A 23,245-nucleotide genomic window follows, 5' to 3' on the forward strand; every position below is an offset into this window, starting at 1 on the left:
TTTTGTAGTTTTCCTCCCAGAGCAACTGTCTTGGCTCTGGGCAGGGCTTGCAGTTTTATTTATGTTACCTATTGAAAGGATCCTTGTTCCAGAATATTTCCCTTGTCCTTGGATGCCTCTTATATCACAGTATCCCAAATTCTGACATTCTTTTGAGTTTAGTGTCTCCTTTGAGTCTTAAGCTTGGTGATTTGTAACTTAGTGTGGATTAATGTAATAAAACTACTTTCTTCTAGTACCTACCAAGGATCATCACACTGTGGAACTGGGACTATTAAAGAGGTTCTGTAGGGGTCTTCTGTAGTTGGGGAGTCGGGGGGAGGCATTCGCATATGGAACATTTTATATGAGAATCATGAGGCCATTAGGCTGGGGTGAGGGGTGTATAAAAAGAGGGCACTGGAGGAGACAAAAGAATTTTTAAGACAAACTTTAATCACATGGGAGTTTATCTGGGCAGCTTCTCCTCCTGAATCCTGACTATAATATCCACTTGCCTCATGCGTTTGGCAGGAATTAGCTTCTGGACACTGGGTTTTAGGTGAATTCTAGCTCCCAAGAAGTTTCTGCATTCTGTGTTCTCTGCTTTAGTTCATTGCTGGCAGTGTGTCCATCATCTGGACCCGCAATCTTAGTTGGAGTCAGGTCAGAATTTAACCTTTGGGTACTGGATCATTTATGTTCCCTTCCCTGGTTCTTTCCGACTTGAGAAGGCTTATTATCCAAAGTCCTTTTGTGCCCCTTCTTCATTCCTCAGCTCCTTGGGAGTGCCAAAGGGGAGCAGCAGTTGGACTGCTTCACTCACTCAGATTCCTGCTTTGCCATTTGGCAGGAGGATGACAGCAAGGATTTCGGGGAGCATTCTCCAAATGCAGGATGTGATTGTGCCTCCTTGTCTCTCTCAGTAATTTAGGTCTTATTTATTGGTTTATTTATCTCATCACATGAACACTTACTGTCAACCTGTGGCTGTGTTGACCAGACCCAGCCTGGACTCATATTTGCTCTGGTTATTGTTAGGAAGCGGTTCCTTGTCTGAGAGTGGCTCCTTTTCTCCATTATAGTCTGAAAGAGCAGTTCTCAGCCTCTAGGAATATCCTACTTGACCTGACCTTTCTTATTTGTGACTCTCTTGTTAGATCTCGTGTTGTGATGACCATCAGTGCAAGTGGCTTCCAGTTCCCATGAACACTTTCTCCACCCAGATCCTGGCCCTGAATATCAGTTCTTGTCAAGGCACCCTGGTTGCTCTCCGCTATGCCTGGACCACGTGGCCTTGTGAATATAAACAGTGTCCTCTGTACCACCCCAGCAGTACCCTGCCGGCTCCTCCCTTCACTGCTTTCATTACAAACCAGATGCCTGGACACCACAGCAAAGTTGCTAAATGATTTAGTTGCAGTTTGATCATATCTTAGACGTAAGTGTAGAACCTTTGGATTTGGGCATTTAGGAGTTTAAATGATAACACGTGTTGCTTTTAAAGGAAATAAACAGAAAAGCCTTGTTGGACGGCTCCCAGCACACACGTGGCTGTTTTTATATTCTGAGATGAACAGGGCCAGTAGACACCGAAGTGCCCGCCTTTTGTCCTCCAGTTAGGCTGGAGTCGGTACTGGACTCATTCTCAACTGCAAGCAAATTGAACCTGTGTCATTCATAATTGAGGATTATTGGGAGTGAAATGTCTAACACTTTGTCTTCTTACATCCAGAATTGTGGAACACAGGGTTGGAAGACCTTTTGAGGCCATGTAGGCTAGTATTTATGTGGTTTTTTTTGTTTTGTTTTGTTTTTACAAAATCTGACAAGTGGTTGTTGAATCTTTGCATAGCTTCCATTCTAAATTCCCAACAAGGTTTTTCCTTGTGTGGAACTGAAATCTTTCTTCCACTACATGACTGTCTTTCAGATAACTGAAGATAGCCCTACCCTATAAACAATTCTGCTCCCTCAACTTAAATAGTGATTATATGAATGTTGAAAGCCAACAAAGCAGAACCATGGGCAGGACTTTGGGGAGGTGCTGAGGGCCCGCCTCAGAGATGAAGAGGGCAAGGTGGTAACCCAGGAAGGCACTCGTGCTGCCAGTAACAGGAGGGCAGGGATTAAGCTTAGGAAAATGTGACAGTGGAGGTCACTGAGAGGCAAACAGGTCATCAAGAGTTAAATATAAATCCCAGGCTCTTTAAAGGTAAGAGGTTTAACTATACAAAGGATAATCCAGATGGAAGAAAAAAGTGAGACTGAGAGTAAAGCTACACGATAAGCATTTAAAAAATAATCCAGATGAGGCAAATGTGAAAGGGCTTTTGTGTGTACTGTTAAGAATCAAAATGCTGTTTATTGGTTGATTAAAAACAGCTAATGGCACTTAATAACTGTGTTGTCTATCAGAAGTTAGAAATCAAAGTATACAGTCAGGCGTCGCTTAACCGGGATACATTCTGAAAAATGCATCACACAGTGAGTGCACTTACACAAGCCTAAGTGGTGTAACCTGCTGCACCTTGGCATGCTATAGCCTATTGCTCCTGGGCTACAAGCCTGTATAGCATGTTACTGCACTAAACACTGTAAGCAATTGGAGCACAATAGTATTTGTATATCTAAACATATCTAAACATATAAGAGGTATGGTAAAAAATACTGTAAAAATAAAATGGCACGCCTGTACAGGGCACTAGCATGAATGGAGCTTGCAGGACTGGAAGTTGCTCCAGGTGAGTCAGTGGAGTGAGTGGAGAATGACTATGAAGGCCTAGGACATTACTGTGCACTACTGTAGGCTTTATAATCACTGTATACTTAGGCTACACTAAATTTATATAAAAATATTTTTCTTCAATACTAAAATAATCTTAGCTTACTGTAACTTTTACTTTCTAAACGAGAGATAGCTAAGAAGTCCAGGTTCCTTTCATCTCCAATAACCAAGTGCACACGATCTGAAGTTAGGTTTAGGGAGTGGATATTTTAATGAAAAGTCATGTGAAAGTTAATTTCTTTTTAATGGTTGAATAATTTAAAACATTCTGTGGGAAGTCAGCTTATTTTCCCAATGAAATAACATTTTGAAATAACTGTTTGAAAAATGAAATTTATAATCACTGTAGAACATTTGGACACTAACAAAAAGTGTAAGCAAGTAAAAATCTTCCCCAAATTCATCATTTAGGGAGATACACTCAATAGTCGGGTGATCAGTCACTTGATTTGTTGGGGTTACATTTTACACACTACATGGTATATTATTTTGTTATCTGTTTTTGACTTATGCTAGCAAAATAATTTTCCTGTGTAAACTGATATATAGATTTAGTGTTTCAGTTTGTGGGAACCTCATACTTTGATCAATTTCCCATTATTGGATATATATATATAGTTTTTTGTCAGTTTTTCACTATTAAACTAATACTGTGTTGTTTCTTGCAAACAGCACACCATACTTAATTTCCTTAGGGTCTTTAATGTGGAATAAGTTAAAGATAAATGTGTTTAAAATTTTGATACCTACAGCTTAACCCTCCTAAAGGGTTCAACATCCCATTTTTTTTACTTCATTCTCATTGACACTGGATGTTGTCACATTTTAAAAATCTTTAACCAGTAGATGAAAAGATATAAGTATAATATAGCAGTTATTTCTCACATTTTTAAAAATGATTCACAGGAAAAACATGTGACATTATTCCATCTATCCCCATACACGCGAATACATGTGATATATATATATACGCACTATAGTTGAAACCAAAGTTTCAACCTTGCAACATGCGATGCATTCCAGTATGTTCTAATTATTTCATTTAATTTTAAAGATGTAGATCTTGACTCCTTAAGTTTAAGGAGTCAAGATCTAATGAGTTCTTTCCATTCTACGAGAGCTATAAAGTGAATACTCATTAAACAGCACACTAACTTATTAAAAAATTTTCATGTTTTACTCAAGCTGTGATAGAATGGAAGGATATTTACTATATGATAAAAGCAGCTTATATCATTTCTGTATAAGTACAGATATGTTCAGTCAGCTTATAGAGAAAAAAAAAGAAAAATATTAAATAACAGCTTTGAGTAATACCCTTTCAACCCTTGATTTACCACTATCCAAATTTTGTTTGCACTGTAAAAGCTATACAAACTTATAAAAAGATTATAGTCATAAAATTAATGTTACTTTAGCTTCTGATACTTTATGGTGGCCAGTATGGTATGCTCCCAATGCTGCTGTCTGAGCCCCTCCCTCTGCTGGCCAGATTCATTCCTATGAAATGCTAATCCCATTTGTGTCGTCTGTCCCGTTATGAATTGTAGCACAGTAACAATCCAGTTCTCAGCATTCTTTCCCCATTCTTCTACTTCTGGAGTCCTTTTGTTCATTCCCATTCCAGCTCTGGTACCTGGGTGGATCCTTGCTGGGCTGCTCTTGATGCCATCCAACCAGCTGCTGTGGAGCGGTCGGTTTTAGCCTCCACCTTAATGCCACAAACAGGGTCCAGATAACTCAGTCGCATTGAATGTGGAGTTATGCTGTTACATGGTTTATGAAATGACAAGGTGAGTCTGTTATGGAGATGGGAGCCAATCCAATGTAACTTTGTGTTATCATGTGCTTTCAGTGTATTTAGCTAAAAGCATATTCTCCAATAAGGAACCAGAAAGATGTAGAAAGGGTTAAAGAGGACCTTTTGATCCCCTTGAAGGATGTGTAATGTGAAGAAAATGACAAAGTGTGTCTCGGACTAGACTCTCCAGTTTGGTGATGAGCAGAATTTAATTTTGATGATACTGACATGAAAATAAAACAGCCATTTGGAGTAGAGGCTGGGACTTAATATTCCTTGAAGTAGGCTCAGAATCAAGGGTAGGTTGTCAGAATTTTTCTAACTCCTTCATAAGTCAGCAGTCATCTCTTACTCTGGTTAATAAAGACTTAAGTTTACTCTACCAGAGGCAGAGATAAGCAAAACAGATTATATCCTAATTACAAGATGAAAATAAGCAGAATTGTCAAGAGAAATTTATTACTAAAAATAAAGCAGGTGAAGTTTTTCTTAGAGAAAACTATCACCATGGGAACCTCCATGACAAAATGTTAATATCTTCCTCACTCCTGAATTACTGCCTTCTTCCATATAGTCTAAGTTTCAGTTTAAGTTAAAAAAAGTCATCCTGATGAAAATGATGTGGCATCTGATTCCTTCTTCAATCTGAAGACTGCTCTGGGCTACACTGCGACGGAGACTTCAAGTGTTGTAGGTGATTATCTACCAAAGGTTCATGTGTCAGGAACATGGGCTGATAAGACGACACGAAGGCTGTAGGCTGAAGCTCTGGGAGGTCCAAGGATCCTGGGGAAAAAATTTCTTAAGTTCCAGTGTTGCCTGGGAATCTCGGGAGACTGAGCAGATACATATATGTTCTTTCAACTCCTTAACACCCTTGCATCTGTCAGCCCAACTTTGCCCTTGTTTTGTAAGATAGGACAGATACTTAATTTTACAATGAAGAAAACTGGCTGAAACAGATGAAGTGACTTGCCAAGGGTTATGTAGTATATATATTAGGGAAGACTGAGAATTTTAATTCTGATTTCTTATTTCTAGTCCAGAAATCTTCCTATATGATCCTAGTGCCGGATCCTCTGATCACTCCACCATTCATGGTAGGAAATCCGTGGAACAGAGGTAGGACTAAGGCTATGTCCTGATCTCCTTTACCTCACTTGGAATCTTAGTCCTGCATAGTAAACTCTCCCCTGGAGTTCCGCTTCGGTCTGACATAGAAAATGAGAAGCCCTAGTTTCTCAGTGGGCCCTGCCTTACCAAGGGCCTGTGACTTCTGCAAGGACTGCCGGATAGCTACACAGGGCAGCAGGTCCTCCTGACTCAGGACTCTCCATGGTTGAAAGCTTGTATCACTTACTGCTTAGATATCCGAGGTACTCAGCTATAAATAAAGAGGGAGGGCTGCCTAAAAATGGTCAATTTTCAAGCCAGAAAGGTAAAATGAAAAGATACCCTGCAGAATGGGATCATTATGATCTTCGTCAAAGGTCTGTCTCTGAAAGGCTTCAAAGCTTATAGCTGCATCATCCTCCGGAAGTCCTTGAGGCAGCTGCCCATCTCCAGGTTTGCACACATCAAATTTCACCCATTGGTAGCTGCAGGATCAACAGGAATCATTATCAAGAGCTGTCTGGTATCTATAACCCATTCTTACCTCAAAGAGATCAGGTTTTTTTCCTGTAAATATCTCCCATATCCATCTAAAAACATATTAACTAACAAAAAGACTACAAAAAGATAGACAGCCTTCTTTAGTGACACATTATTCTGCAGGGCTTCCTTTGGCTGTCATGGTACACACAGAAAATGATAATTACAGTACAGTGGGATACTGGCTTCTGCTCACCTGTCCAGAGGGCTAAGAGGACCGATACTGAGGCACACTCGTTGAGGAGCAAGCATGCCTTGTGCACAGAAGCAGCTCAGTAAGTATGAAGGAGCAAAGCAGTTTAGGTCCCTGGCCCACTGATCAAGGAACTTTTCTCAAGAGAATGGATATGACCACACTTACTTGACACATTTTCGAGCTCCTGGACAGCTCTGGATCAGGTTGTGGATGGTTGGATGAGAAAACCCAAAAAAGTCAGCTCCAGATGGAAGCAGGTTAGACATTAGTTTCCCCCTAAATAAGAGAGGGAGAATTTTAGTTCGAGAGCTTAAAGGGAGAAGAGGATGAGTTGAGGGATAGAATGTGGGCGAGAACACACAGTAAGCTTTCTTGGATACTCTGGAGACTCCAGTTGCTAAGATACCCAAAGGATGCAGGACAGCGTTCTATAAAATAAGGGATCTCCGCTCATTAAAAGCAAGAGAAAAGATACCAAAAGTATACCGAAAATGATCTTTTTAGCCTGCCTTCAAGTTGTTGGTCAACTTACACAGTAGCACTTAATGCCCTGAGCAGTTCTGCATGACAGGCATTTGCGGAAGAGCTGACAATGGCATTCTGGGGGTCATCTTCTGGAACAATTTCAAACTGAAAAAGATAAAGGAGCCATGAAAGCAATCTTCAAGGAGGAAGAAGTAAAGTCATACTACTCTTGTAACTACTCTTCACTCTGCAACTTGAAGCTGATATAATCCATACTAGGAGGCGGTTGCAATTTCCTAACAGTGCTGTTAATAATTCAAACAAATCCAAAAAAACAGAGAAAGTCCTTTGATTGTTCCAGTTCTATACTCCTGGTTTGACTGCTCTCCAGAGGTCAACATTTAATTTGTTATATGTCTTTCTAGACCCTTTCCGATCCACTTACAGATACAAATGGTATTTTTAAAACAAATGAGATCACTCTCCATGTAATCTGAGGTCAACCTTATATAGGAGGAGTACAGGCCAATTTCACTTTATTTTATATTTTGAATTGCAAAATACCTTGACTATAAAGAGAAACTGTTAAATCAAAAGTATACCAATAGTGAGGAATTTCTGCCAAGAAAGTATTTTTGTAACAAGCGCTATATAGCCAACTTAATTCCTTGACCAGTTTTCAATAAAGTTCGATGAATTTTTGCAAAGAAAAATACCTGGGGTTGCAAACCACCATCCTTGATCTGGCAGGTATAGAGACACTTTTGGTCTGGGCACTTCATGCTGGCATATATTCGAGTACTGCAGTAGCCCACAGGGTAGATGGCACTCTCATCATGGAAGCCAGGTCGGTCGGTGATGATCTATAAAAAAGATTCCCCCAACTTGCAATTAAGGTCACTGGAGAATCGAGAAGTCCAGCATACTGTAGGTAGCCTTTGGAACCACTCTGGGGCTACAAAGAGTGACTCTATTCACACGGAAAGAGTGTAGGCAAATAAAACCAACCTGTTTCCTAGGGACTGGAGATTTTCTGGGGTTGGTCTGGATCAGCAAAGGGCTGCTGCTTATGGGAACTAGGAGGAAAGGCTCAACCCCATTCCCATAGTTCTGATTCTCCTCTCTATATATCGCTGGTCTCACTCACCTCCCCCAGGCTATATACTGTTAGACCCCCCAGTCCGATGGGGAACACAGGCCGTCCTGAGGGATCCAGGGCAATGGGCTGAACCAGCTTGCGAGCACCTCCCTCCATTTTCTTTTTCTTGGATGTTTTCTTCAGAACTGAAACGCAAATCTGGGGTCACCCACTTTAGGCCCCTCCCAGTGTTGAGGGGAAGGGAAAATTTTACACGTGAATGCTAAGAGCAATAGGCCAATCCCAGTTCTACATGCTCACTGAATGGGCACATGGGACTTTTCCCCAAAGCCCTGAGTACCTTTCTAACCCACCCACCTGGTAGTGACCAATTTTAATATTATTGCTTAGGACCTAAAAGCCTTATACTTTTTAAGGCCTCTTACTTCACTTTTAAGATCAGAAATTTCCCAAGCCAGCAGTGTACTCAAAAGGCCACCTACCTCATTTTCCTACCTCTAGGAAAGACTGAACTGAAGGTAACCCAGCATTGAGACTAGGGAAGAAGGGGGAGGCCTTCACATTTAACCAGGTCTAACTGGAATTCCTCCATCCAAGGTAGCTCCAACACACTTGTTTTTCAAGGGCTATTATGGCTGCCTAAGGACCAGATGAGAGTTTAAGTATATCTGTGGTCGTGTGTGTCTGCTAGTTAGTACCAGGTCTTTGTCATTAGTCACTGAGCCACTGGGATAACACCAAGGTACCTTCCAGTTTGTTGTTCTCTTTGCCTTTTTCTTTTTTCTCCTTCTTGGATTTCTTCCCAAATGGTTCCTCAGCCCCAGTGCTAGGCCCAGAAATGGGCACAGCTCCCTGTAGCGTTCCCACAGAGCTGGGCACACCATAAGTCAGGGGCAAACTGGAGCTGTGGGAAGGAGCTGCAGCCTGTACTTCCCCTTCAGTTAGAGCCTGAAGCTGGAGGAGCTTCTTTAGCAAGTACCTAACGAACGAAAGGAAGCAGAAGTATGAACTTCTGTTTTATCTCAAGTCAGTATTTTACTGAAGTGCCAGGAAAAGCCAGAACTATAAACAAAGATCATTACACTCATAAAAATATTTTTACTGGGGCCTGGGAATAATGAAGCTCCAGAGGATAAACTCAAGAAGCAAAGGATAAAGAAGTGTAGTGTATCTTTTTGCATTTGGAGGGTTTCTCTACCTTGATGTTGGAAGGTGGTAGGCTTCTGAAAGGCATATACCATGAACTACATACATAAGTACACCCGCTGTGCTTTGCACAGAGTGGTACATAATAAACATCTGTAGAATGAGAGACAGTTTCTTTTCTCTTTTGGCTTTTATAACTGGGGAGTTATAATTAGATTACTTATTAGTTGTGGCAAGAGGGTTTTGTCAGAAAGATGAATAGAGGAGCTGTCTCATCACTGTGGTCCAAAATGACCTGGGTAAACAGGAACCAAAACCACAGGTTGTGAGTTTCTCTGTACTTGATTATTGTGTGCAATGCACAAAAATCCCACCGGAGAAAAATACCCAGAGCAATACCGCCACATCAATCACCAAAAATGTGGTTCTGAACACAAAACAAAGTCAGCTCACCGTCTTTCTTCTTTTGCTTTAAGAAATTTTTCCTCAAGACGAGCAATTTCATCACAAATAGCAGCATTTTCCTTTAAGAAAAAATTGTAATCACATAAAATGAATAAAAGATCGAAGTGCTGAGAAGAGGGGTTATATTTCAAACCAAAGACGTCTTTTTTGCAAACTATAAAAGAAGCTAGATATAGGTAAAGTCAGGTTCTACTATGGGCAGGGTAATTACAGAATTGGTCAAAGCTGGGGTCTTTTGAGTAAAAAGGGTGCACTATTAATGATTATGCCAGAACAATATGGCAAACTAGGGCTGTTCTAGGCAAACTAGGATGTACAGTTACCCTAATTAGGGTAGCCTTTGGCAGAGAAAAAGGCATACTGCTTAAATCCATAGATGCTTAAAGTCAATCCTTATAAATATGAGGAATATCCATTCCCAAGTACCTTGACTTTTGGGGAGCTTACAAAACCAATCTAACTCAAAGCATCTCATACAAGATGAACCTTAAAGAGAAAAACTGAATGGAACCAGGCCAACTTCAGTATATAAAATTCTTACTCAATCTACTTATGTGTATTCAAGTATTGTCTTTCTTTACTGATGACTCAATCTGTTTGCCAAGCATTGGTCCTGAAGGGAATACTCCAATCTGGATGTTCCATAGGTAGGACCTGAATGTACAAAACAATATCCCTTTTCTACAAAACCATCATGTATTCAATGAAACCAAAGTCTCCCTAATAACATAGGCTTCAAACTTTGTATACTCCTGACATGTAGAGAATAAAAGAAAAGTAACAGTCAATTAGATATCAAATCCTCTTAATTCTACTTTTCTTATTTCTCTCCAGTGTACACAGCAAGTGCTAAATAAATGTTTTTGGAATGACTGTTGTAACTTCCAAACCTTTCCTTATGCTTCCAAAGAAGCTAAGAGATGTTCAAGTTTTCTGTAGAAAGAAGAGGTAAGGTGGCAATTCAGACATGGAAGGACCTCTGAGGGCTTCACTCCTTATTTCCAAGCACTGAGGCAAGTTTGAGCGAGCCAGAACATCGTTGCACAAAGTGTGGCCGGCAAACCAGTTCATTCATCCAATAAACCCAGTGCTGCTTCAATAAACGAACGCAGTAACACTTGGGAGACTCAAATGAGCTTAGAAGGGAGTAAATTATTGAAAACTTCATGTGTCTATTTAGAGAAGGGGTCAGTTATGGGTACACAGGGTGCTCGGGATATAGGCTGTGTAGTGGAAGTAATGAAACTAGATTTAGGGTGTCTAAGTTGGAGTCAGGCTTCTGACACAGTGCCCTTAGGCTAATCATCTCTCTGGGCTTCAGTGTTATTTTAAAAACAACTCGTTCTCAGGTTTCTCTTGAGAATCAAATGCATTTCCAAGAGTTCTGCGATAATAACAATGGCTAAAACTTATTGGCAAATCTAGGTACCAAGCACTTCCCTCATTGAATCTTCACAACTTCGCAAGCTTGTTATTAGCTCTTAATGACAGATGAAGAAACAGGATTACGGAAATCACGTAATCCGTCCAAGGACACAAGGCTACCGGGAAGTGATGTATACAGCAAAAGCTAACACTGTATTAGTCGTGCCACTCTGGGAAGGGGGACGGTCTGGGGAAAGATTTCGCGAATTCGGAGAGTGTCGAGGCGAAGTGCCGAGCGGCGTCAGACTCACAAACACCGTGGCTTTGGCGGCTTTGCGCAGCCGCAGGTACTTGAGTCGGTACTTCTCGTTCTGGCTCCTCTTCGGGAGCTTTTTCATCCTGACCTTGCCGGACTGCGCCGGGGCTCGCAGCGATGGGGGCAGGCCGCCGGGAAGGCTCATGGCCCGGCCCCGCTGCGGGGCCTCCCAGGCGCGGCCGGCATCGACACCGGGGCGAGGGGCGGCAGGGCGCTGGACTCGTCGGGTCTGCGCTGGGCGAAGCGGACCTTGAGGAACCGACCTCTCCAGAACGTTCCCAAAGCACGCGGCTGAGCCAGAAACTCCGTCCCGAGCCGGCTCCCTGTGCCTCCCCACACTTCCGCGTCTGCCTCGGAAGTGACCCTTCCCGGAAGTTACGTCATGACGCAGACGCGTAACTTCCAGGTCGTGAGCGTGTGGTAGTCTCGGCCTTGCGAGTGTTCAGCCAAGAGGAGGGGGCATAGGGCAGGGTGACGGCCGGGAGCGACCCGTGTGACCGGCTGGGATTCGTTTGCGCGTGGTTAGCTAAGGAATGTACTTGCTGAGCTCAGGCAGGGACCGGCAAAAACCTTTCCAGTGCGAGCCTTACACACGCTCCCGCAGCCCACTGCGGTCAACTGCAGCTTTTCACACTCCTGGCCTTCCCGAACTAGGACCCGCTCGAACGCAAGTGCTGGTGCTGCCGCTTTCTTGGCTTCCCTCCCTTATGTAGCTGGCATAAATGTTTCCATTAAGCTGTGATTTTACTAGGAGCCGGGACTGCAGTGCTGTTTAGGGGGAAAAAAAGCCTCGCTCTCTCAGGTTATACTATAGTAGAGAAGATGGAAGATTTAACAATCAGCTTTAATAACACGCTAGCACAAAGCAGTCACTCAGTCATTGTTTGCCTGATGACACCAAAAATATGCTTCTGTATCTATGCATATGTGTAGCTCTATCTTCACAAGCAAGGTCTATCTAAAATGAGATAAGGATATATATTTCTTTAGGATGCAATATTGATAAATGCACTAGTCTGGAAGGCAGAGCCTTATATTCATTCTCCTTCCAGCAATGCCACTAACTAGCTGAGTGAGTCTCTGGTTCACAGGTTTTTTTTCCTCTGAAAACAGTATACTGTAGAGTAATGGAAGCAAATAAGAGTTCGCTACTGATATAAAATACAATTACTGTTATATATGAAAATTTTAGGCTTCTAGAGATGTATATGGAAATTAAAATATGTACATAGTTAATATCGTTCATTAAATTGATGGAGAAAAATCTAATGCCAATATAAGTAATACAGAGTTCAAAAAAAGAGGTTTAGAATCGATGACCCAGTATTTTATTTCAGAACATTGTAAAAGTAGTGACAAGGTCTTGACATTATGGTTTTAACGCAGAGAGAAGGCTTATGAAAGTCCTTTTATGTCCATCTATGTTGTAAGCTGCCCTTGTTGGACCTGGTCGGGTTTTAACAGAGCACCTCTTCGTGGTGCCATGTGCTTCCTACAAACATACTCAAGGCAGCCATATAGATTCATTTTTGGAAACTTCCAGAAATATCAGCCTACAAAATGTCCACATTCATACCTTTGATACTAAAGAGTGGCACTTACCCTGGAACCTGAAAATAGGTAGTTTTGAATGATAGTTTTTTTGTTTTTTTTTTAAACCCCTATTTGTTAATCTCCCGGTTTATTTGCTGTACAGCTGTATTTTGTCTTTTCACTCTTTGTGATCTGATTTTATTTTCATTTTACCTCTTTATATACATACACATAATGGGAGGAATAGTGCTATCATTTGCCTTAGTTTGCAAGCTGCCCTGGCCAGTGGATTTCAGTGGAATTTGCATTAAATGTTTATTATCTATTCTTCAGTAGAAACATTTCCTTACAATATATAAAACATTTCATGCAAATTTTAGAAATTTAGAAAATATAGTACAAAGATTTAAAAAATCTGTAATGCTGCTACATGGAGTGAACCATTTTTAACATGTTGGTATGTGTATTTTCATGCATCTTTAATAGGTTAGATCATACTGAATGTGATGTTTCCTTTTGGTTCACTATAGGTATTTTGCAATGTTATTTTGGCTTCTTTATAAACAATCTTAAATGGCTGCTTAATATTTCAATTAAGGCATAATAATCTTACATAATTCTTTTCACGTTGTTTGACCTTTTGGTCATCAATTGCTGCAAAGTGCATCTATGTGCACAAAGGTTCTTTCATACAGGATTATTTAGAGGCTGAGTCTGTGTGCTCCACACAATGTAATATTACCAAGCAACTCATTCATTCAGTTATTTATTCAGAAGAATATTTATTTAGTGCTTATTATGGCAGAATGTTTAGGAAACTTATTTAAGAGGGAAAGCCAAGCAAATAAAGGGGCAGTATTAACACAGTGTAATAAGTTTTATCTCAGAGGTAGGTGTTGGATGATATGGCAGCACCCAGTTAGGGAAGGGAAGGCTTCTTGAAGGAAATATGCCTGGGCTGACTCTGAAGGAGAGGTAGTCAGTCCTGTGAAGAACAGGAGGCCATCTTGGGCATTGGGGCCAGCATCTTCAAAGGCTTAGTATCGTGAGAAGCATAGCAAGTAGTTGATTAGAGTGAAAAATGTATGTGGAGAGAGGCGAGAGGACTGAAGTAGTAGGCAGTATTTGGATAGCAGAGGGTCTTGTGTACCAACTGAAGAGTTAGACTTTTACCCAGTGACAATAGGAAGCCATTGATGAATGCCTGTGTGTCTGCCCCTTTGCTCATTTTAGGTAAGCTTATCTAAATTTGTTAGGAGCAACGTAATTTTTCTACTTATCTACATGAAAAAGAGTGTAATAATGTGTACCACTAAAAAGAAATATTGACAGACAGCATGGTATTGTGGGCTGAGTGTGGCCTTTGGAGTCAGATCAGGGTTCCCTTAAACACAGACAGAGGAATGGGAGTTAGCAGCTAAGGTGGGGCAATGAGTCAGAGGAGAGAAGGGGCTCAACAGTATTTAAGTGGTTGCTCTCCAGTGATTGACTGCAAGTGGAGTTATAGCCTCCCTTAGTGTATTAAAAGCACACCTGGGTCCATTAAGAGTTGTGAAGGAGTCCACAGCTCATAATCCCAGCCCTCGGTTGAGAGAGTCCCTGATTAGATGATGAAAAGGAAAGGTGTATCTGCACACCTCATGGTTCCATAGCAGATGGCTGGCCTGGCCTTGTTCTATACTGTCCTTAAGCCCAAAGAGCAGATACAAGTTTTTGCTTTCATTATTTCCTGCCCACTTTGCAGGCCACAGAGGGCCTGAGCAAGGTTGATGACTTCCACAAAGCAAGCTGGGCAAATTTATAAGACGTCAGGCCTCACCGAAGGGTTTCCAGGGATTTCATATCTTTATTCTCTTACCAGATAAGTTCACTTGCTCTTCAGGGTAACCTGAGTGTGTGTCCTGTGGCCATGGAGTGAACAGTGAGAATAACCTGCCTCCATAAATAGCCTTTAGAACCTTCTTTATTTAGAAACCTTCTTTCTTCTAGACTTTATTTTAGTTGTAGATTTTTCTTCTATCTTCATATTATTTTCTAGACCTAATTTTTTAGTTCTTTGACTCTTCAGATCTAACTTTCAGATTGGTTTCCATGTGTTGATTATATCTTTTAACCTTAGAAACACGATACAGGATATATGACTCAGCTGAATCCAAGCTTAGCAATTCTGAAATGGACATTTTTGTATAAACATGTGAGGCTCATAAGGAAGGCAAGAGATTTTTACTTCTAGAAAATTTCTTGTTCCATGATGTCTTAACTATGGGTTTTCATCACACACCCGGTGAATGAGGTATTTAGGTTTTGAGGGTTCTAAACCAGCCAATAAAGTCATGAAATCGACCACAGTGTCAATGTTGTGCTTCTGGGTGGTGGTGTCCTTCAACACACATAAGACACTTAACCAGCTAAAAGAGATTAGCTCAGAGATGTTGGCTCGGAGGAAAAGAAGGATCACATTGAGGTCATTGATGGGGCACCCCAGCATCTTTCTGCTGAGGAGGTCAAATGCTGGGAGCATCTCATAGATGGACAGGAGTCGTTTGTCCCACCGACATAGCCGTGTGAGGTTGTAGATTATCACTGGAACCAGTAAGGTGTATATTGCTACACTGGAGAGACTGACAACCTGGAAAACAGACAGGGAGGTCAGCCTGCACGTGATGAAATCAGGGATGTAGGTCTCATCGCTTAGCAGCCCTGTCTTGACAGAACAGCTGAATTCTTTTTGGAAGAAGATATCTAGGTGGAAGTGGCCAAGGTACAGGTAGGTGGCTGAGGTGAAGAGGAGCAAGAGAGAGTTCCGCAAGAGGTAGGTGGCCACTAGTGAATGTGAGCGCTGCTTACATGCCAGGTACCGCTCCAGCAAGGGAAATTCAAAGTATCGTTCTTTCCGAGCCCTGGGCAGGGGAAGAAAAGCAGAGTTAGGAGGGACCATGTAGAGCCATATCCTGAAAGAGCCATGTGGAAAGTAACAATCTGTGTATCCAGCGTGTCATTTTCAACTCATGAAAATCTCCCTTCTCTGAGCACAACCACCCTTTCCTCAAAAGGTGTGTCAGTATATCTAAATTCTCCAAGCAATGAGTGCAATGCAGTAAACCTAGTGAATGGTCAGTGAATAACAAATGGTCATACTGGATTTCTGCCCAGCATGGCAGATGAAACCTGTAAGCTGAAGTAGGATCCTCAGGAAGCAGTAAGGCTTATTAAGTTAACAGTGGACTGGGAGTCTAAATAAGCCCATTCTGGTTCTCGGCTGTATACTCTGTGGTTTTTAGGCAAATTCATTTTTATAAAAATAAATGTGCTAACAAGTATTTGTTGAGAGCTGTAGTGTTCAGGTACATGTAAACCTGTCTCTTAAGAAAAAGTCTGGCTTGTGGGGAAGAGGCAGATAAGATGCAAACATTAATATTGGGCTTGATTTGTTGTTAAAATGAAGACTACAAACCATAGTAGTTATAAGTTAGGAGAGGATAACTGTGGGCTAGAGTGTTCAGAACCTTTATGGAGAACATTGTCTTAGAGTTGGCCTTTAAAAGGTAGATAGCGTTCAGAAAGATAGAGTATGTACATAAACACGAGATTGAAACCAAAATATGGTTTCATATCTTAGCTCCACTGTCCTCCTGGTGGGGCCCACCCTGGCCACCCTATTTAAAATTGCACCACTCTACAGCCTTTCAGCTTTCCTGGCCCTCCCCACCCTTGTCCTGCTTTACTTTTTTCCCCTTCATACCACTTATCTTCTACCATGTAATTTATTTAAGTGTTATGATTTCTGTTGTCTGTTTTCTCTTGATAGAGTATAAGCCCCACACAGGTAGGTGTAGCTTTGTTTCCTCCCCATCTTGGCACCGCCCCCCCAACCTACACATAAATACACATATCTAAGGCACCCAGAACAGTACCTAGGACTCAAAATGATGGATGAATGCTAAAATGGATGAATGATTTGTTCAGGAGAAAAGGAGACTATCTAGGTAGGATGGGAAATTTCTGTCACTTGTTAGAAGTTTGAAAAGCAGTTGGGGACTGTATAGAAGGCCTTGGAAAAATATTTGGGAGAACATGGATATTTTCTATAGACATATTCAAAGTTTGTGAGCAGGAGAGTAGCATATGAAAGTAGAGAGATTAATCCCTTTATGACTCTGTTCATCTGTAAACTAGAGGTAGAGTCCTTTCTCTTCTGTACAGAAATCATAGAAATTTAACGAGAGAATGTGTTAAGCACTTCACACTTGTGAGAAGGTTGGTATAGAGGATAGTTTAAAGATTACTAAGCACAGATATCACCTTAATGCTTGACGGAGTTCTTCGGAAAGGAGTAGAAGAGACAACTCACTTCTCCAGCTCATCCCAAAAAACGTGGGGGTCTGAGCTCTTGAGCTTGATCTTCACCATGTGCTGCACCAGGCGGATGGAGCGATTATAGGATTTGTCCAGTTCACTGATGATGAACAGCAGATCTGAGCTGAGGGCCGGCACAGCTGCGTACTGCCACAGCAGAACCGGCAGGTACATGACCACGGCCAGGGCCAGGAGGGAGTAGGGAAGGGCCTGTAGGGAGAGAGTGAGCTGAGGAGGGAGGCCCAGGGTGCTGGGGCCTTGCGGAGAGATCCCTGCATGAGGGGCTAATGCCTCAGAAGAGGGATGAGCTGCCTCAGGTCCAGGACCTAAGGCTCTCAACTGACCTGGCCGAATATAGTGAGGCCCAGGAGAGGACGAATGGTGGCTCTTCATGCTCCCCAGCTCCATTTTTCTGATATGAGGTCTGTGTAGGGACCCAGGAAGGAGAGAGGCAAGAGGCAGAAAGAGAGGGAGAGTGTGAGGAAGGAAGAAAGGCAGGAAAGAGGTAAGAGAGGGAAGGAGAAAGGGACAGAGTGTAGAGAGAGCGAGAGTGTTCCCCATTCCCTATGCATGTTAGCCTGGGTAGCCCCAGAAATCCTGGCCAGCAGCGGTCATGGCATTCCAGGGAACAGTGTCTTTATTCAGAGTGTTTCACTTTTCTTTCTCTGACTGCTCCAGGCTCTTATCACCAGACACCCAAAGTCTGTTAGCTTTCAAAAGCCAACCTGGGGCCCAACATTGCTGACTTTTACTCAGACCCTCCAGAGAAGAGGTCAAATCCCATTTCCTTCCCTGCCTACCTGAGATAAGGGACTTTTCCTTATGTTTCTGCATCATACTATACCTAATGGAGTAAGGTGTATTATTCTGCCCACAGTTTTTAAAGCTACATTTGTGTTAGGTATTTAACATGCATTGTTTCATTTGATCTTCACAAGGGTGCCATCAGGTAGGTACTATTAGTATCTCTATCTTACAATCAAACTGAAGCATGAAAATATTAACCTACACAGGATTTCACATCTAGCAGGTGAGTGAGGGGGACTTGGAACTTGGCAGTCTGGTTTTGGGACTTATTCCCTTATTGGCTACTTGGCTACAGATTCTCTGAACCAGGAGTGCTTTGTATTTTAGATTAGAGTTTGAAGAAAAAGAGGGAGGACACATATTTGGTTTATCAAGGTAGAGGAGAAAGAGATGTGTGTGTGGGTATGTGAGAGAGAGAGAGAGAGAGAGCGCGCACGCTTCTGAACTAAAAAGAGGTTGTGAAAGGTATACGAGAGAAACCTAGAACCTTTTTGCACCTGTTTATAAAATGATATTTCTTAAAAACAAACTCTTCACCCCTAAAGATTTGACTCTTTTCTGACATATAAATTCTCTCTTCAATATCTTCATCTTGTTGCCTTTCCAGATCCTGCTTACACACTTCCAGTGACAGAGACCTTGTGAACTTTTTGCCTTAAGTCTCTGGTTTTGTCTGAGTTCTAGAACCGTGGTGTTTTGAGGCCTTGTCAATTGTCATGATTACAATGTTATCAGTGACATCTGATTAAACATTGTGAATTGGACATATGTATGACTTCTGCTCCCTCATAAAACCCCACTGGAACGACAATAAAGAGATCAAAAGAACATAATCCTCTAAGGACGAAGAGAACAGAAAAGGAGACAAGAGCGGCAAAATGTTGCAAACCGTAAAGCAGTTGCATGATAGATGACACCAGCCTGTGAGTGGAGGGGGAGTTGAGGCGGGGCAAGGAAACTGTTTTGCGCCATAGAACCAGGAAGACTCAAGAATTAGAGATATCAGGTATATCTGAAAGTGGGGCTGCAGGTGGGGCTGGAAACAGGAATATCGAAGGAACGGTCCAGCAGATCCTTTCTGTAACATGGTGCACTCACGCGACTACCCTGTTCCTCCCCGGCAGAAAGCTGTGGCTTACTCCTTGGAAACATTAAACCAGTGTAATTCTGCACTTGGGTCCACTGAGGTCAGGGGACCGTGCTGAGAACAGGGGGTAAGTTGAATGAATACCGAATGCTGAGACCCACATCTGAGTTCCCAGAGGGTTGGCAGCAAAGCTTGATAACAGCTGCCCCCTCCACGCAAATTAAGGATCTTGGGAAAATTGACCAGCCCAAAAGAAAGGATTACAGATACTGATAAGTTGAGGTTTTCCCCCATGAAATGGCCCAAGGAACCTCCTTACACTGAAGGCTGCTGGTCAGCAAGCATCATCTATCAGCACAAAGTTTACAATCCGATAAAAGTGAGAGCTCAAAAATATTTGAAGAATATCTAAAACATGTAAGTCAATGACCATATGAAAGGAGATGGGTGGCAAAGAGGCAAGAGGGAATATAATGATGCACTTCCATCCCACTCCATTCGGCCATTAAGCTGGCCTGACAGTCCCAGCCTACCTTACCTTGTGAGGCCAAAGAGATTTCAGCTTGTATTGGCCAAGCTCATCCTGTTCATGGTGCATCAGTGAGTCCCAGCAGGAACTGTCCACATAGGCAGCCTGCCGGATACTGAAGTTACTGGGAGAAAAGCAGCTGATGGGAGATCCTGGAACAGGAATACAGCTTTGAGGCGGCCCTGAGTTGGAGTGATGAATGGGAATCTGGGGACATTCAGCTAGGAGCTTTCCCCTCCACAACTCTGCCAATTTCTGTACCTGGAACCACTTTCCTCTTATGCCCCAGTTTCTGGGTTTGGCAAGGCCATGTCACTGTAGGACAGGCATGACGGGAAAGCACTCCAGTTCTTGGCCCAGGCCTGCTCATGCACTGACTTGCCTTTGATGTCTGCCAGTTCTTTGCAAGCTCCCCCACTGGACTCCTAGACAGACAGGCAGCAGTGGGTGGGGAGTGGGAGTATGTGTGGGAAGGTGGTGGGTGGGGACATCCTGCACCCTTGCAGTTTGGCACCAGAAGGCTCACAGTTTGATGGTGATGTCTCCTTTCTGCGAGAGCTGACATCTTTTAGGTTCTAAAATTTTAGAGGATTAATTGCCTGGACTTCTGAGCCCAAATCAAGAAAAAAGATGGGTGAGTGATACTAGAAGGAAAGGTGGGTTTGGGAACGAGATTCTCTGGTTTTTGGTTTTCCCATCATTCTCTAGAAAGAGGCAGAAATGAGAACCGGTACTCCTCATCTTGTGGGTAAATGAAGAGGCAGTTGAGAGGTTGACATACTTCCTTGGGAAATGTGTAAGCTAATCATACAGCCAGAAAAGAAATTGGGAAATCTACCTTCTCTTTAAGAGAGGTAGTAGAGATGCTGAGTTAACATAGCACCTAGAACACTTCCTACATGCGTTTGCTAATATTTGTGTATGTGGAGAGAAAGGAATGAATTTATTCAGCACCTATGATGTGCCAGTCTCTGGCACTTAACATATATTCTTAAGTCAGTAACTTAAGGTGGGGAGCAGGAGGAAGGCTCTAAGAGGATAAGAGACTTATCTAAAGCATGGATGACCAAGACCTTTAGAGGGTCTAGGTCCTGAAAAGATTATGGCTCCAATCTTTCTCATTCATGTAAAATCAAAATTAAAGTTTAATTAATTGCAGTGACATAAAATTTATGAATACTGAAATTTAAACAATCTTTTTTATTGCAATATTTGGAAACTTAAAATTTTTGGTACCTGTGTTTTGTTGGTGCCCTAAACTCATGCATAGTCTGCCTTTTAGGTAATGCCCAGACACCTAGACAGTGTGGGGGCTGCCTTGCTTTGGAGCCCATGTAAAGAGTGAAACAAAGCGGGGTCTCTCCTATACACTAGGTCTTGGAAGCCACTTACCGGAGGAGAACTCCTGAGCAAACGCCAGGGACATCAACAGCAAAGGGAAGCCCACGGCTACGAACTTGACCATGCGGTCCAAGGGGAGCTCCAGGCGTAGTCCTTTGAGGCGGAGGCCCCTGCGATCGGGCAGCAGGGCATCTGACAGCATGTACTCTGCAGCTGTATGTGCAAGCGACATGATGATGCTGAGCTTTGAGGTGCAGAGGTGGCAGGATGGGTCCCCAGACAGTAGAGAGAGGAGAATGCAGCTTCAGGCAGCTGGCTTTGAGCAGATAGTGCCTGCAGCCCCAGCCTTGCAGACATCTGTACTAGGAGCAGGCACTGGTTCTCTAAATAACCATCCAAGCCCTGAGCCAGATACCTAGTAATTAAAGGGAGGCATAGCTTAGTGGTTTCTCGCTGGAGGAGGGTCGGACGTTAGCTGGGGCTGGTGCCAGCCTGCTCTCTGGATTGTCCCTGAGCAGACGGAGACTGGTGGCTTTACGCTGCCCTCTCATTAATAAAGTATTTTTGGTGAGGTGGTGGAGGGAAGGGCCCCTCCCCCATGTAATTGGTGTGGAATTTGGGTGGAGATTGCTTAATTGTGTTGAAGGCCCTAATTTTGTGGTTTGGAGTGGGGATGGAACCCCCCAAGACTCAGCTAGGATTGCTGTTCCTGCATGCTATTCTTTGTCCCAGTGATGAGTTTTGCTTTGGGCCCAGGCTCTTTCCCAGAAAGGACTCTGTATTTGTTGTTAAATTTCTTTCCCTGCCTCTGGTATTTTTCTAAAATATTTCAACCACATATTTACAATTTTCTTATATTGACAATTTTTTTTTTTTAGCACCCATCAGTTCTTTAGAAAACTGAGGGATGGATGGAAGTATTGAGTAGTGGAAAGAACACGACCTTTGAAATTTAGAGGGGAACATCTTCTACTGGAGACCTAGCAATACTCTGTTTTTTGGTTTGCTTTTATCGTGTGACTTCAGGAAGTCACTTTTGGCTCAGTATTCTCATCTCTCAAATGGCATTATACTGCAATCTTACAAGATGGTGAAGATTGATTAAGAGTATTATATGTGAATGTACTTTGTAAACTGTACATTGTAGGGCAAATATCAATGCTTACTTCCATTCGATGGTGTTGAGTCAGTGGAAGACAAACACTGGGGCATAGGGCACTTGCCCTGAGACTTGGCAAAAGAGTTCCTGACCTTTGCCTTCACACTGGTCCTCTTTGGCTGTGGCCTTCCCACAAGGCAAAGAGCCCATGGGGCCAAGGGTATGTGCCCATTCAGAGCCTCCATACCTGCTCTAGATCACTCTGGTCTAGATGGGATGCTGTAATTCCCTGCCCAGTTGGCCCCAACCTACTTCCAAGGCTTGAACAGACCTCTTCCTCAGGCGCATCCTCCCATGGGCAGATCTTGCTGCTGGTACACACTCCTAGGACTAAGGAGTGGCTCATTATGGAGGTTTGGATGGAATTTAGAAGTCCTGGGGTGCCTGTACATGCAATTGTGGGGCTTCTTGCAACATGGGACTTAGCTGGATTGAGAAGAAGGGGCCTGGGGAGTCAGGATTCTAAATTCATACCTGGCATTCCTGATCATTATGAAGGGATATGTGTGTCTAAATAAGTCAAGGTAGGTGGATAGAACATATTTAACACTTTGCTAGCTTTACTTATAACGTTTCATTTTTTAGATATATGGTATGTGGACCTCTATTTGAGCTGTTTTTCCTGGGCCCACAAATATTTAGACTGGGCCTGCCTCTCTCTCCATTTCCAGGCTAGAGGCCAACTCTGATGCAGAACTGCCCTGAGTGTGCTAACTGGAGTGGGAGCAGGCATGGGAGCAGGAGAAGGGATCCTTCATTTCATTCCCCTTTATCCCTTCCACACTCTCACTTATGTATCTCTTCATTATGTGTGTTTTTGCCAAATGTATATTATTGGTTTGCATGAATATATTTTGTTTTTTAAAATTAGTTTACATTTTTATTGAAGTATAATATACATACAGTCATATGCACATACCATAAGTGTACAGTTCAATCAACTTTTTTCTGATCAGGACACAGAATGTTACTAATTCCCTGTAAGCTACCTCTGTGCTACTTTGTAATAACTATTATTTCTCACAGGGTAATCATTACCTAAACTTCTAAGAGTATAGATTAGTTTTGCCTCATTATACTTTATGGAAGTGGAACCATATGTATACACCCTTTTGTGTTGGACTTCTTTTGCTCTACATCATATTTATGAGAATCGTGCA

At 42.5% G+C, this 23,245-nt stretch overlaps 3 protein-coding genes across 4 annotated transcripts in view; 1 reads left to right on the forward strand and 2 right to left on the reverse strand.

Annotated features, from left to right (window-relative positions):
• The window catches only part of SIAE (sialic acid acetylesterase), a 32,811-nt gene extending 30,433 nt beyond the window's left edge, over positions 1 to 2,378 (forward strand). For both annotated transcript variants that reach the window (XM_039872827.1, XM_039872828.1), the window contains one exon: positions 1,140 to 2,378. In XM_039872827.1, the coding sequence (XP_039728761.1) occupies positions 1,140 to 1,391 (252 nt within the window). In that variant the 3' untranslated portion in view covers positions 1,392 to 2,378. The remainder of the gene's footprint in view (positions 1 to 1,139) is intronic.
• Positions 2,379 to 2,992: 614 nt separating this feature from the next.
• Positions 2,993 to 11,602, reverse strand: TBRG1 (transforming growth factor beta regulator 1). Its single transcript, XM_039872829.1, has 9 exons — positions 11,269 to 11,602; positions 9,581 to 9,651; positions 8,728 to 8,960; positions 8,030 to 8,166; positions 7,599 to 7,745; positions 6,950 to 7,047; positions 6,583 to 6,693; positions 6,024 to 6,166; positions 2,993 to 5,354 (listed from the first exon to the last, which is right to left on the reverse strand). Exons 1-9 carry the CDS (start codon positions 11,416 to 11,418, stop codon positions 5,209 to 5,211), a joined length of 1,236 nt encoding a protein of 411 aa, XP_039728763.1. The 5' UTR covers positions 11,419 to 11,602; the 3' UTR covers positions 2,993 to 5,208.
• Positions 11,603 to 15,066: 3,464 nt separating this feature from the next.
• Positions 15,067 to 21,158, reverse strand: PANX3 (pannexin 3). Its single transcript, XM_039872830.1, has 4 exons — positions 20,978 to 21,158; positions 19,595 to 19,737; positions 17,158 to 17,372; positions 15,067 to 15,706 (listed from the first exon to the last, which is right to left on the reverse strand). The coding sequence occupies exons 1-4, from the start codon at positions 21,156 to 21,158 to the stop codon at positions 15,067 to 15,069; spliced, it is 1,179 nt and encodes a 392-aa protein (XP_039728764.1).
• Positions 21,159 to 23,245: the final 2,087 nt, after the last annotated feature.

The sequence above is a fragment of the Pteropus medius genome, unplaced genomic scaffold (genome assembly GCF_902729225.1).
Source record: "Pteropus medius unplaced genomic scaffold, Ma_sr-lr_union100, whole genome shotgun sequence".
NCBI classification, from domain to species: domain Eukaryota; kingdom Metazoa; phylum Chordata; class Mammalia; order Chiroptera; family Pteropodidae; genus Pteropus; species Pteropus medius.

What these genes read in the sequence shown, in the direction of transcription:
- PANX3 (XM_039872830.1), bottom strand. Translation starts at nt 21,158, where the DNA reads ATGTCGCTTGCACATACAGCTGCAGAGTACATGCTGTCAGATGCCCTG. An exon ending in TGCTCAGGAGTTCTCCTCCG is followed by an intron (nt 19,738 to 20,977) that starts GTAAGTGGCTTC and finishes TTCCTGTTCCAG; the next exon opens with GATCTCCCATCAGCTGCTTT. An exon ending in AATCTCTTTGGCCTCACAAG is followed by an intron (nt 17,373 to 19,594) that starts GTAAGGTAGGCT and finishes CTCTCCCTACAG; the next exon opens with GCCCTTCCCTACTCCCTCCT.
- TBRG1 (XM_039872829.1), bottom strand. Translation starts at nt 11,418, where the DNA reads ATGAGCCTTCCCGGCGGCCTGCCCCCATCGCTGCGAGCCCCGGCGCAG. An exon ending in CAGTATATAGCCTGGGGGAG is followed by an intron (nt 7,746 to 8,029) that starts GTGAGTGAGACC and finishes TCTTTTTTATAG; the next exon opens with ATCATCACCGACCGACCTGG. An exon ending in AGGGCATTAAGTGCTACTGT is followed by an intron (nt 6,694 to 6,949) that starts GTAAGTTGACCA and finishes TCTCTTATTTAG; the next exon opens with GGGGAAACTAATGTCTAACC.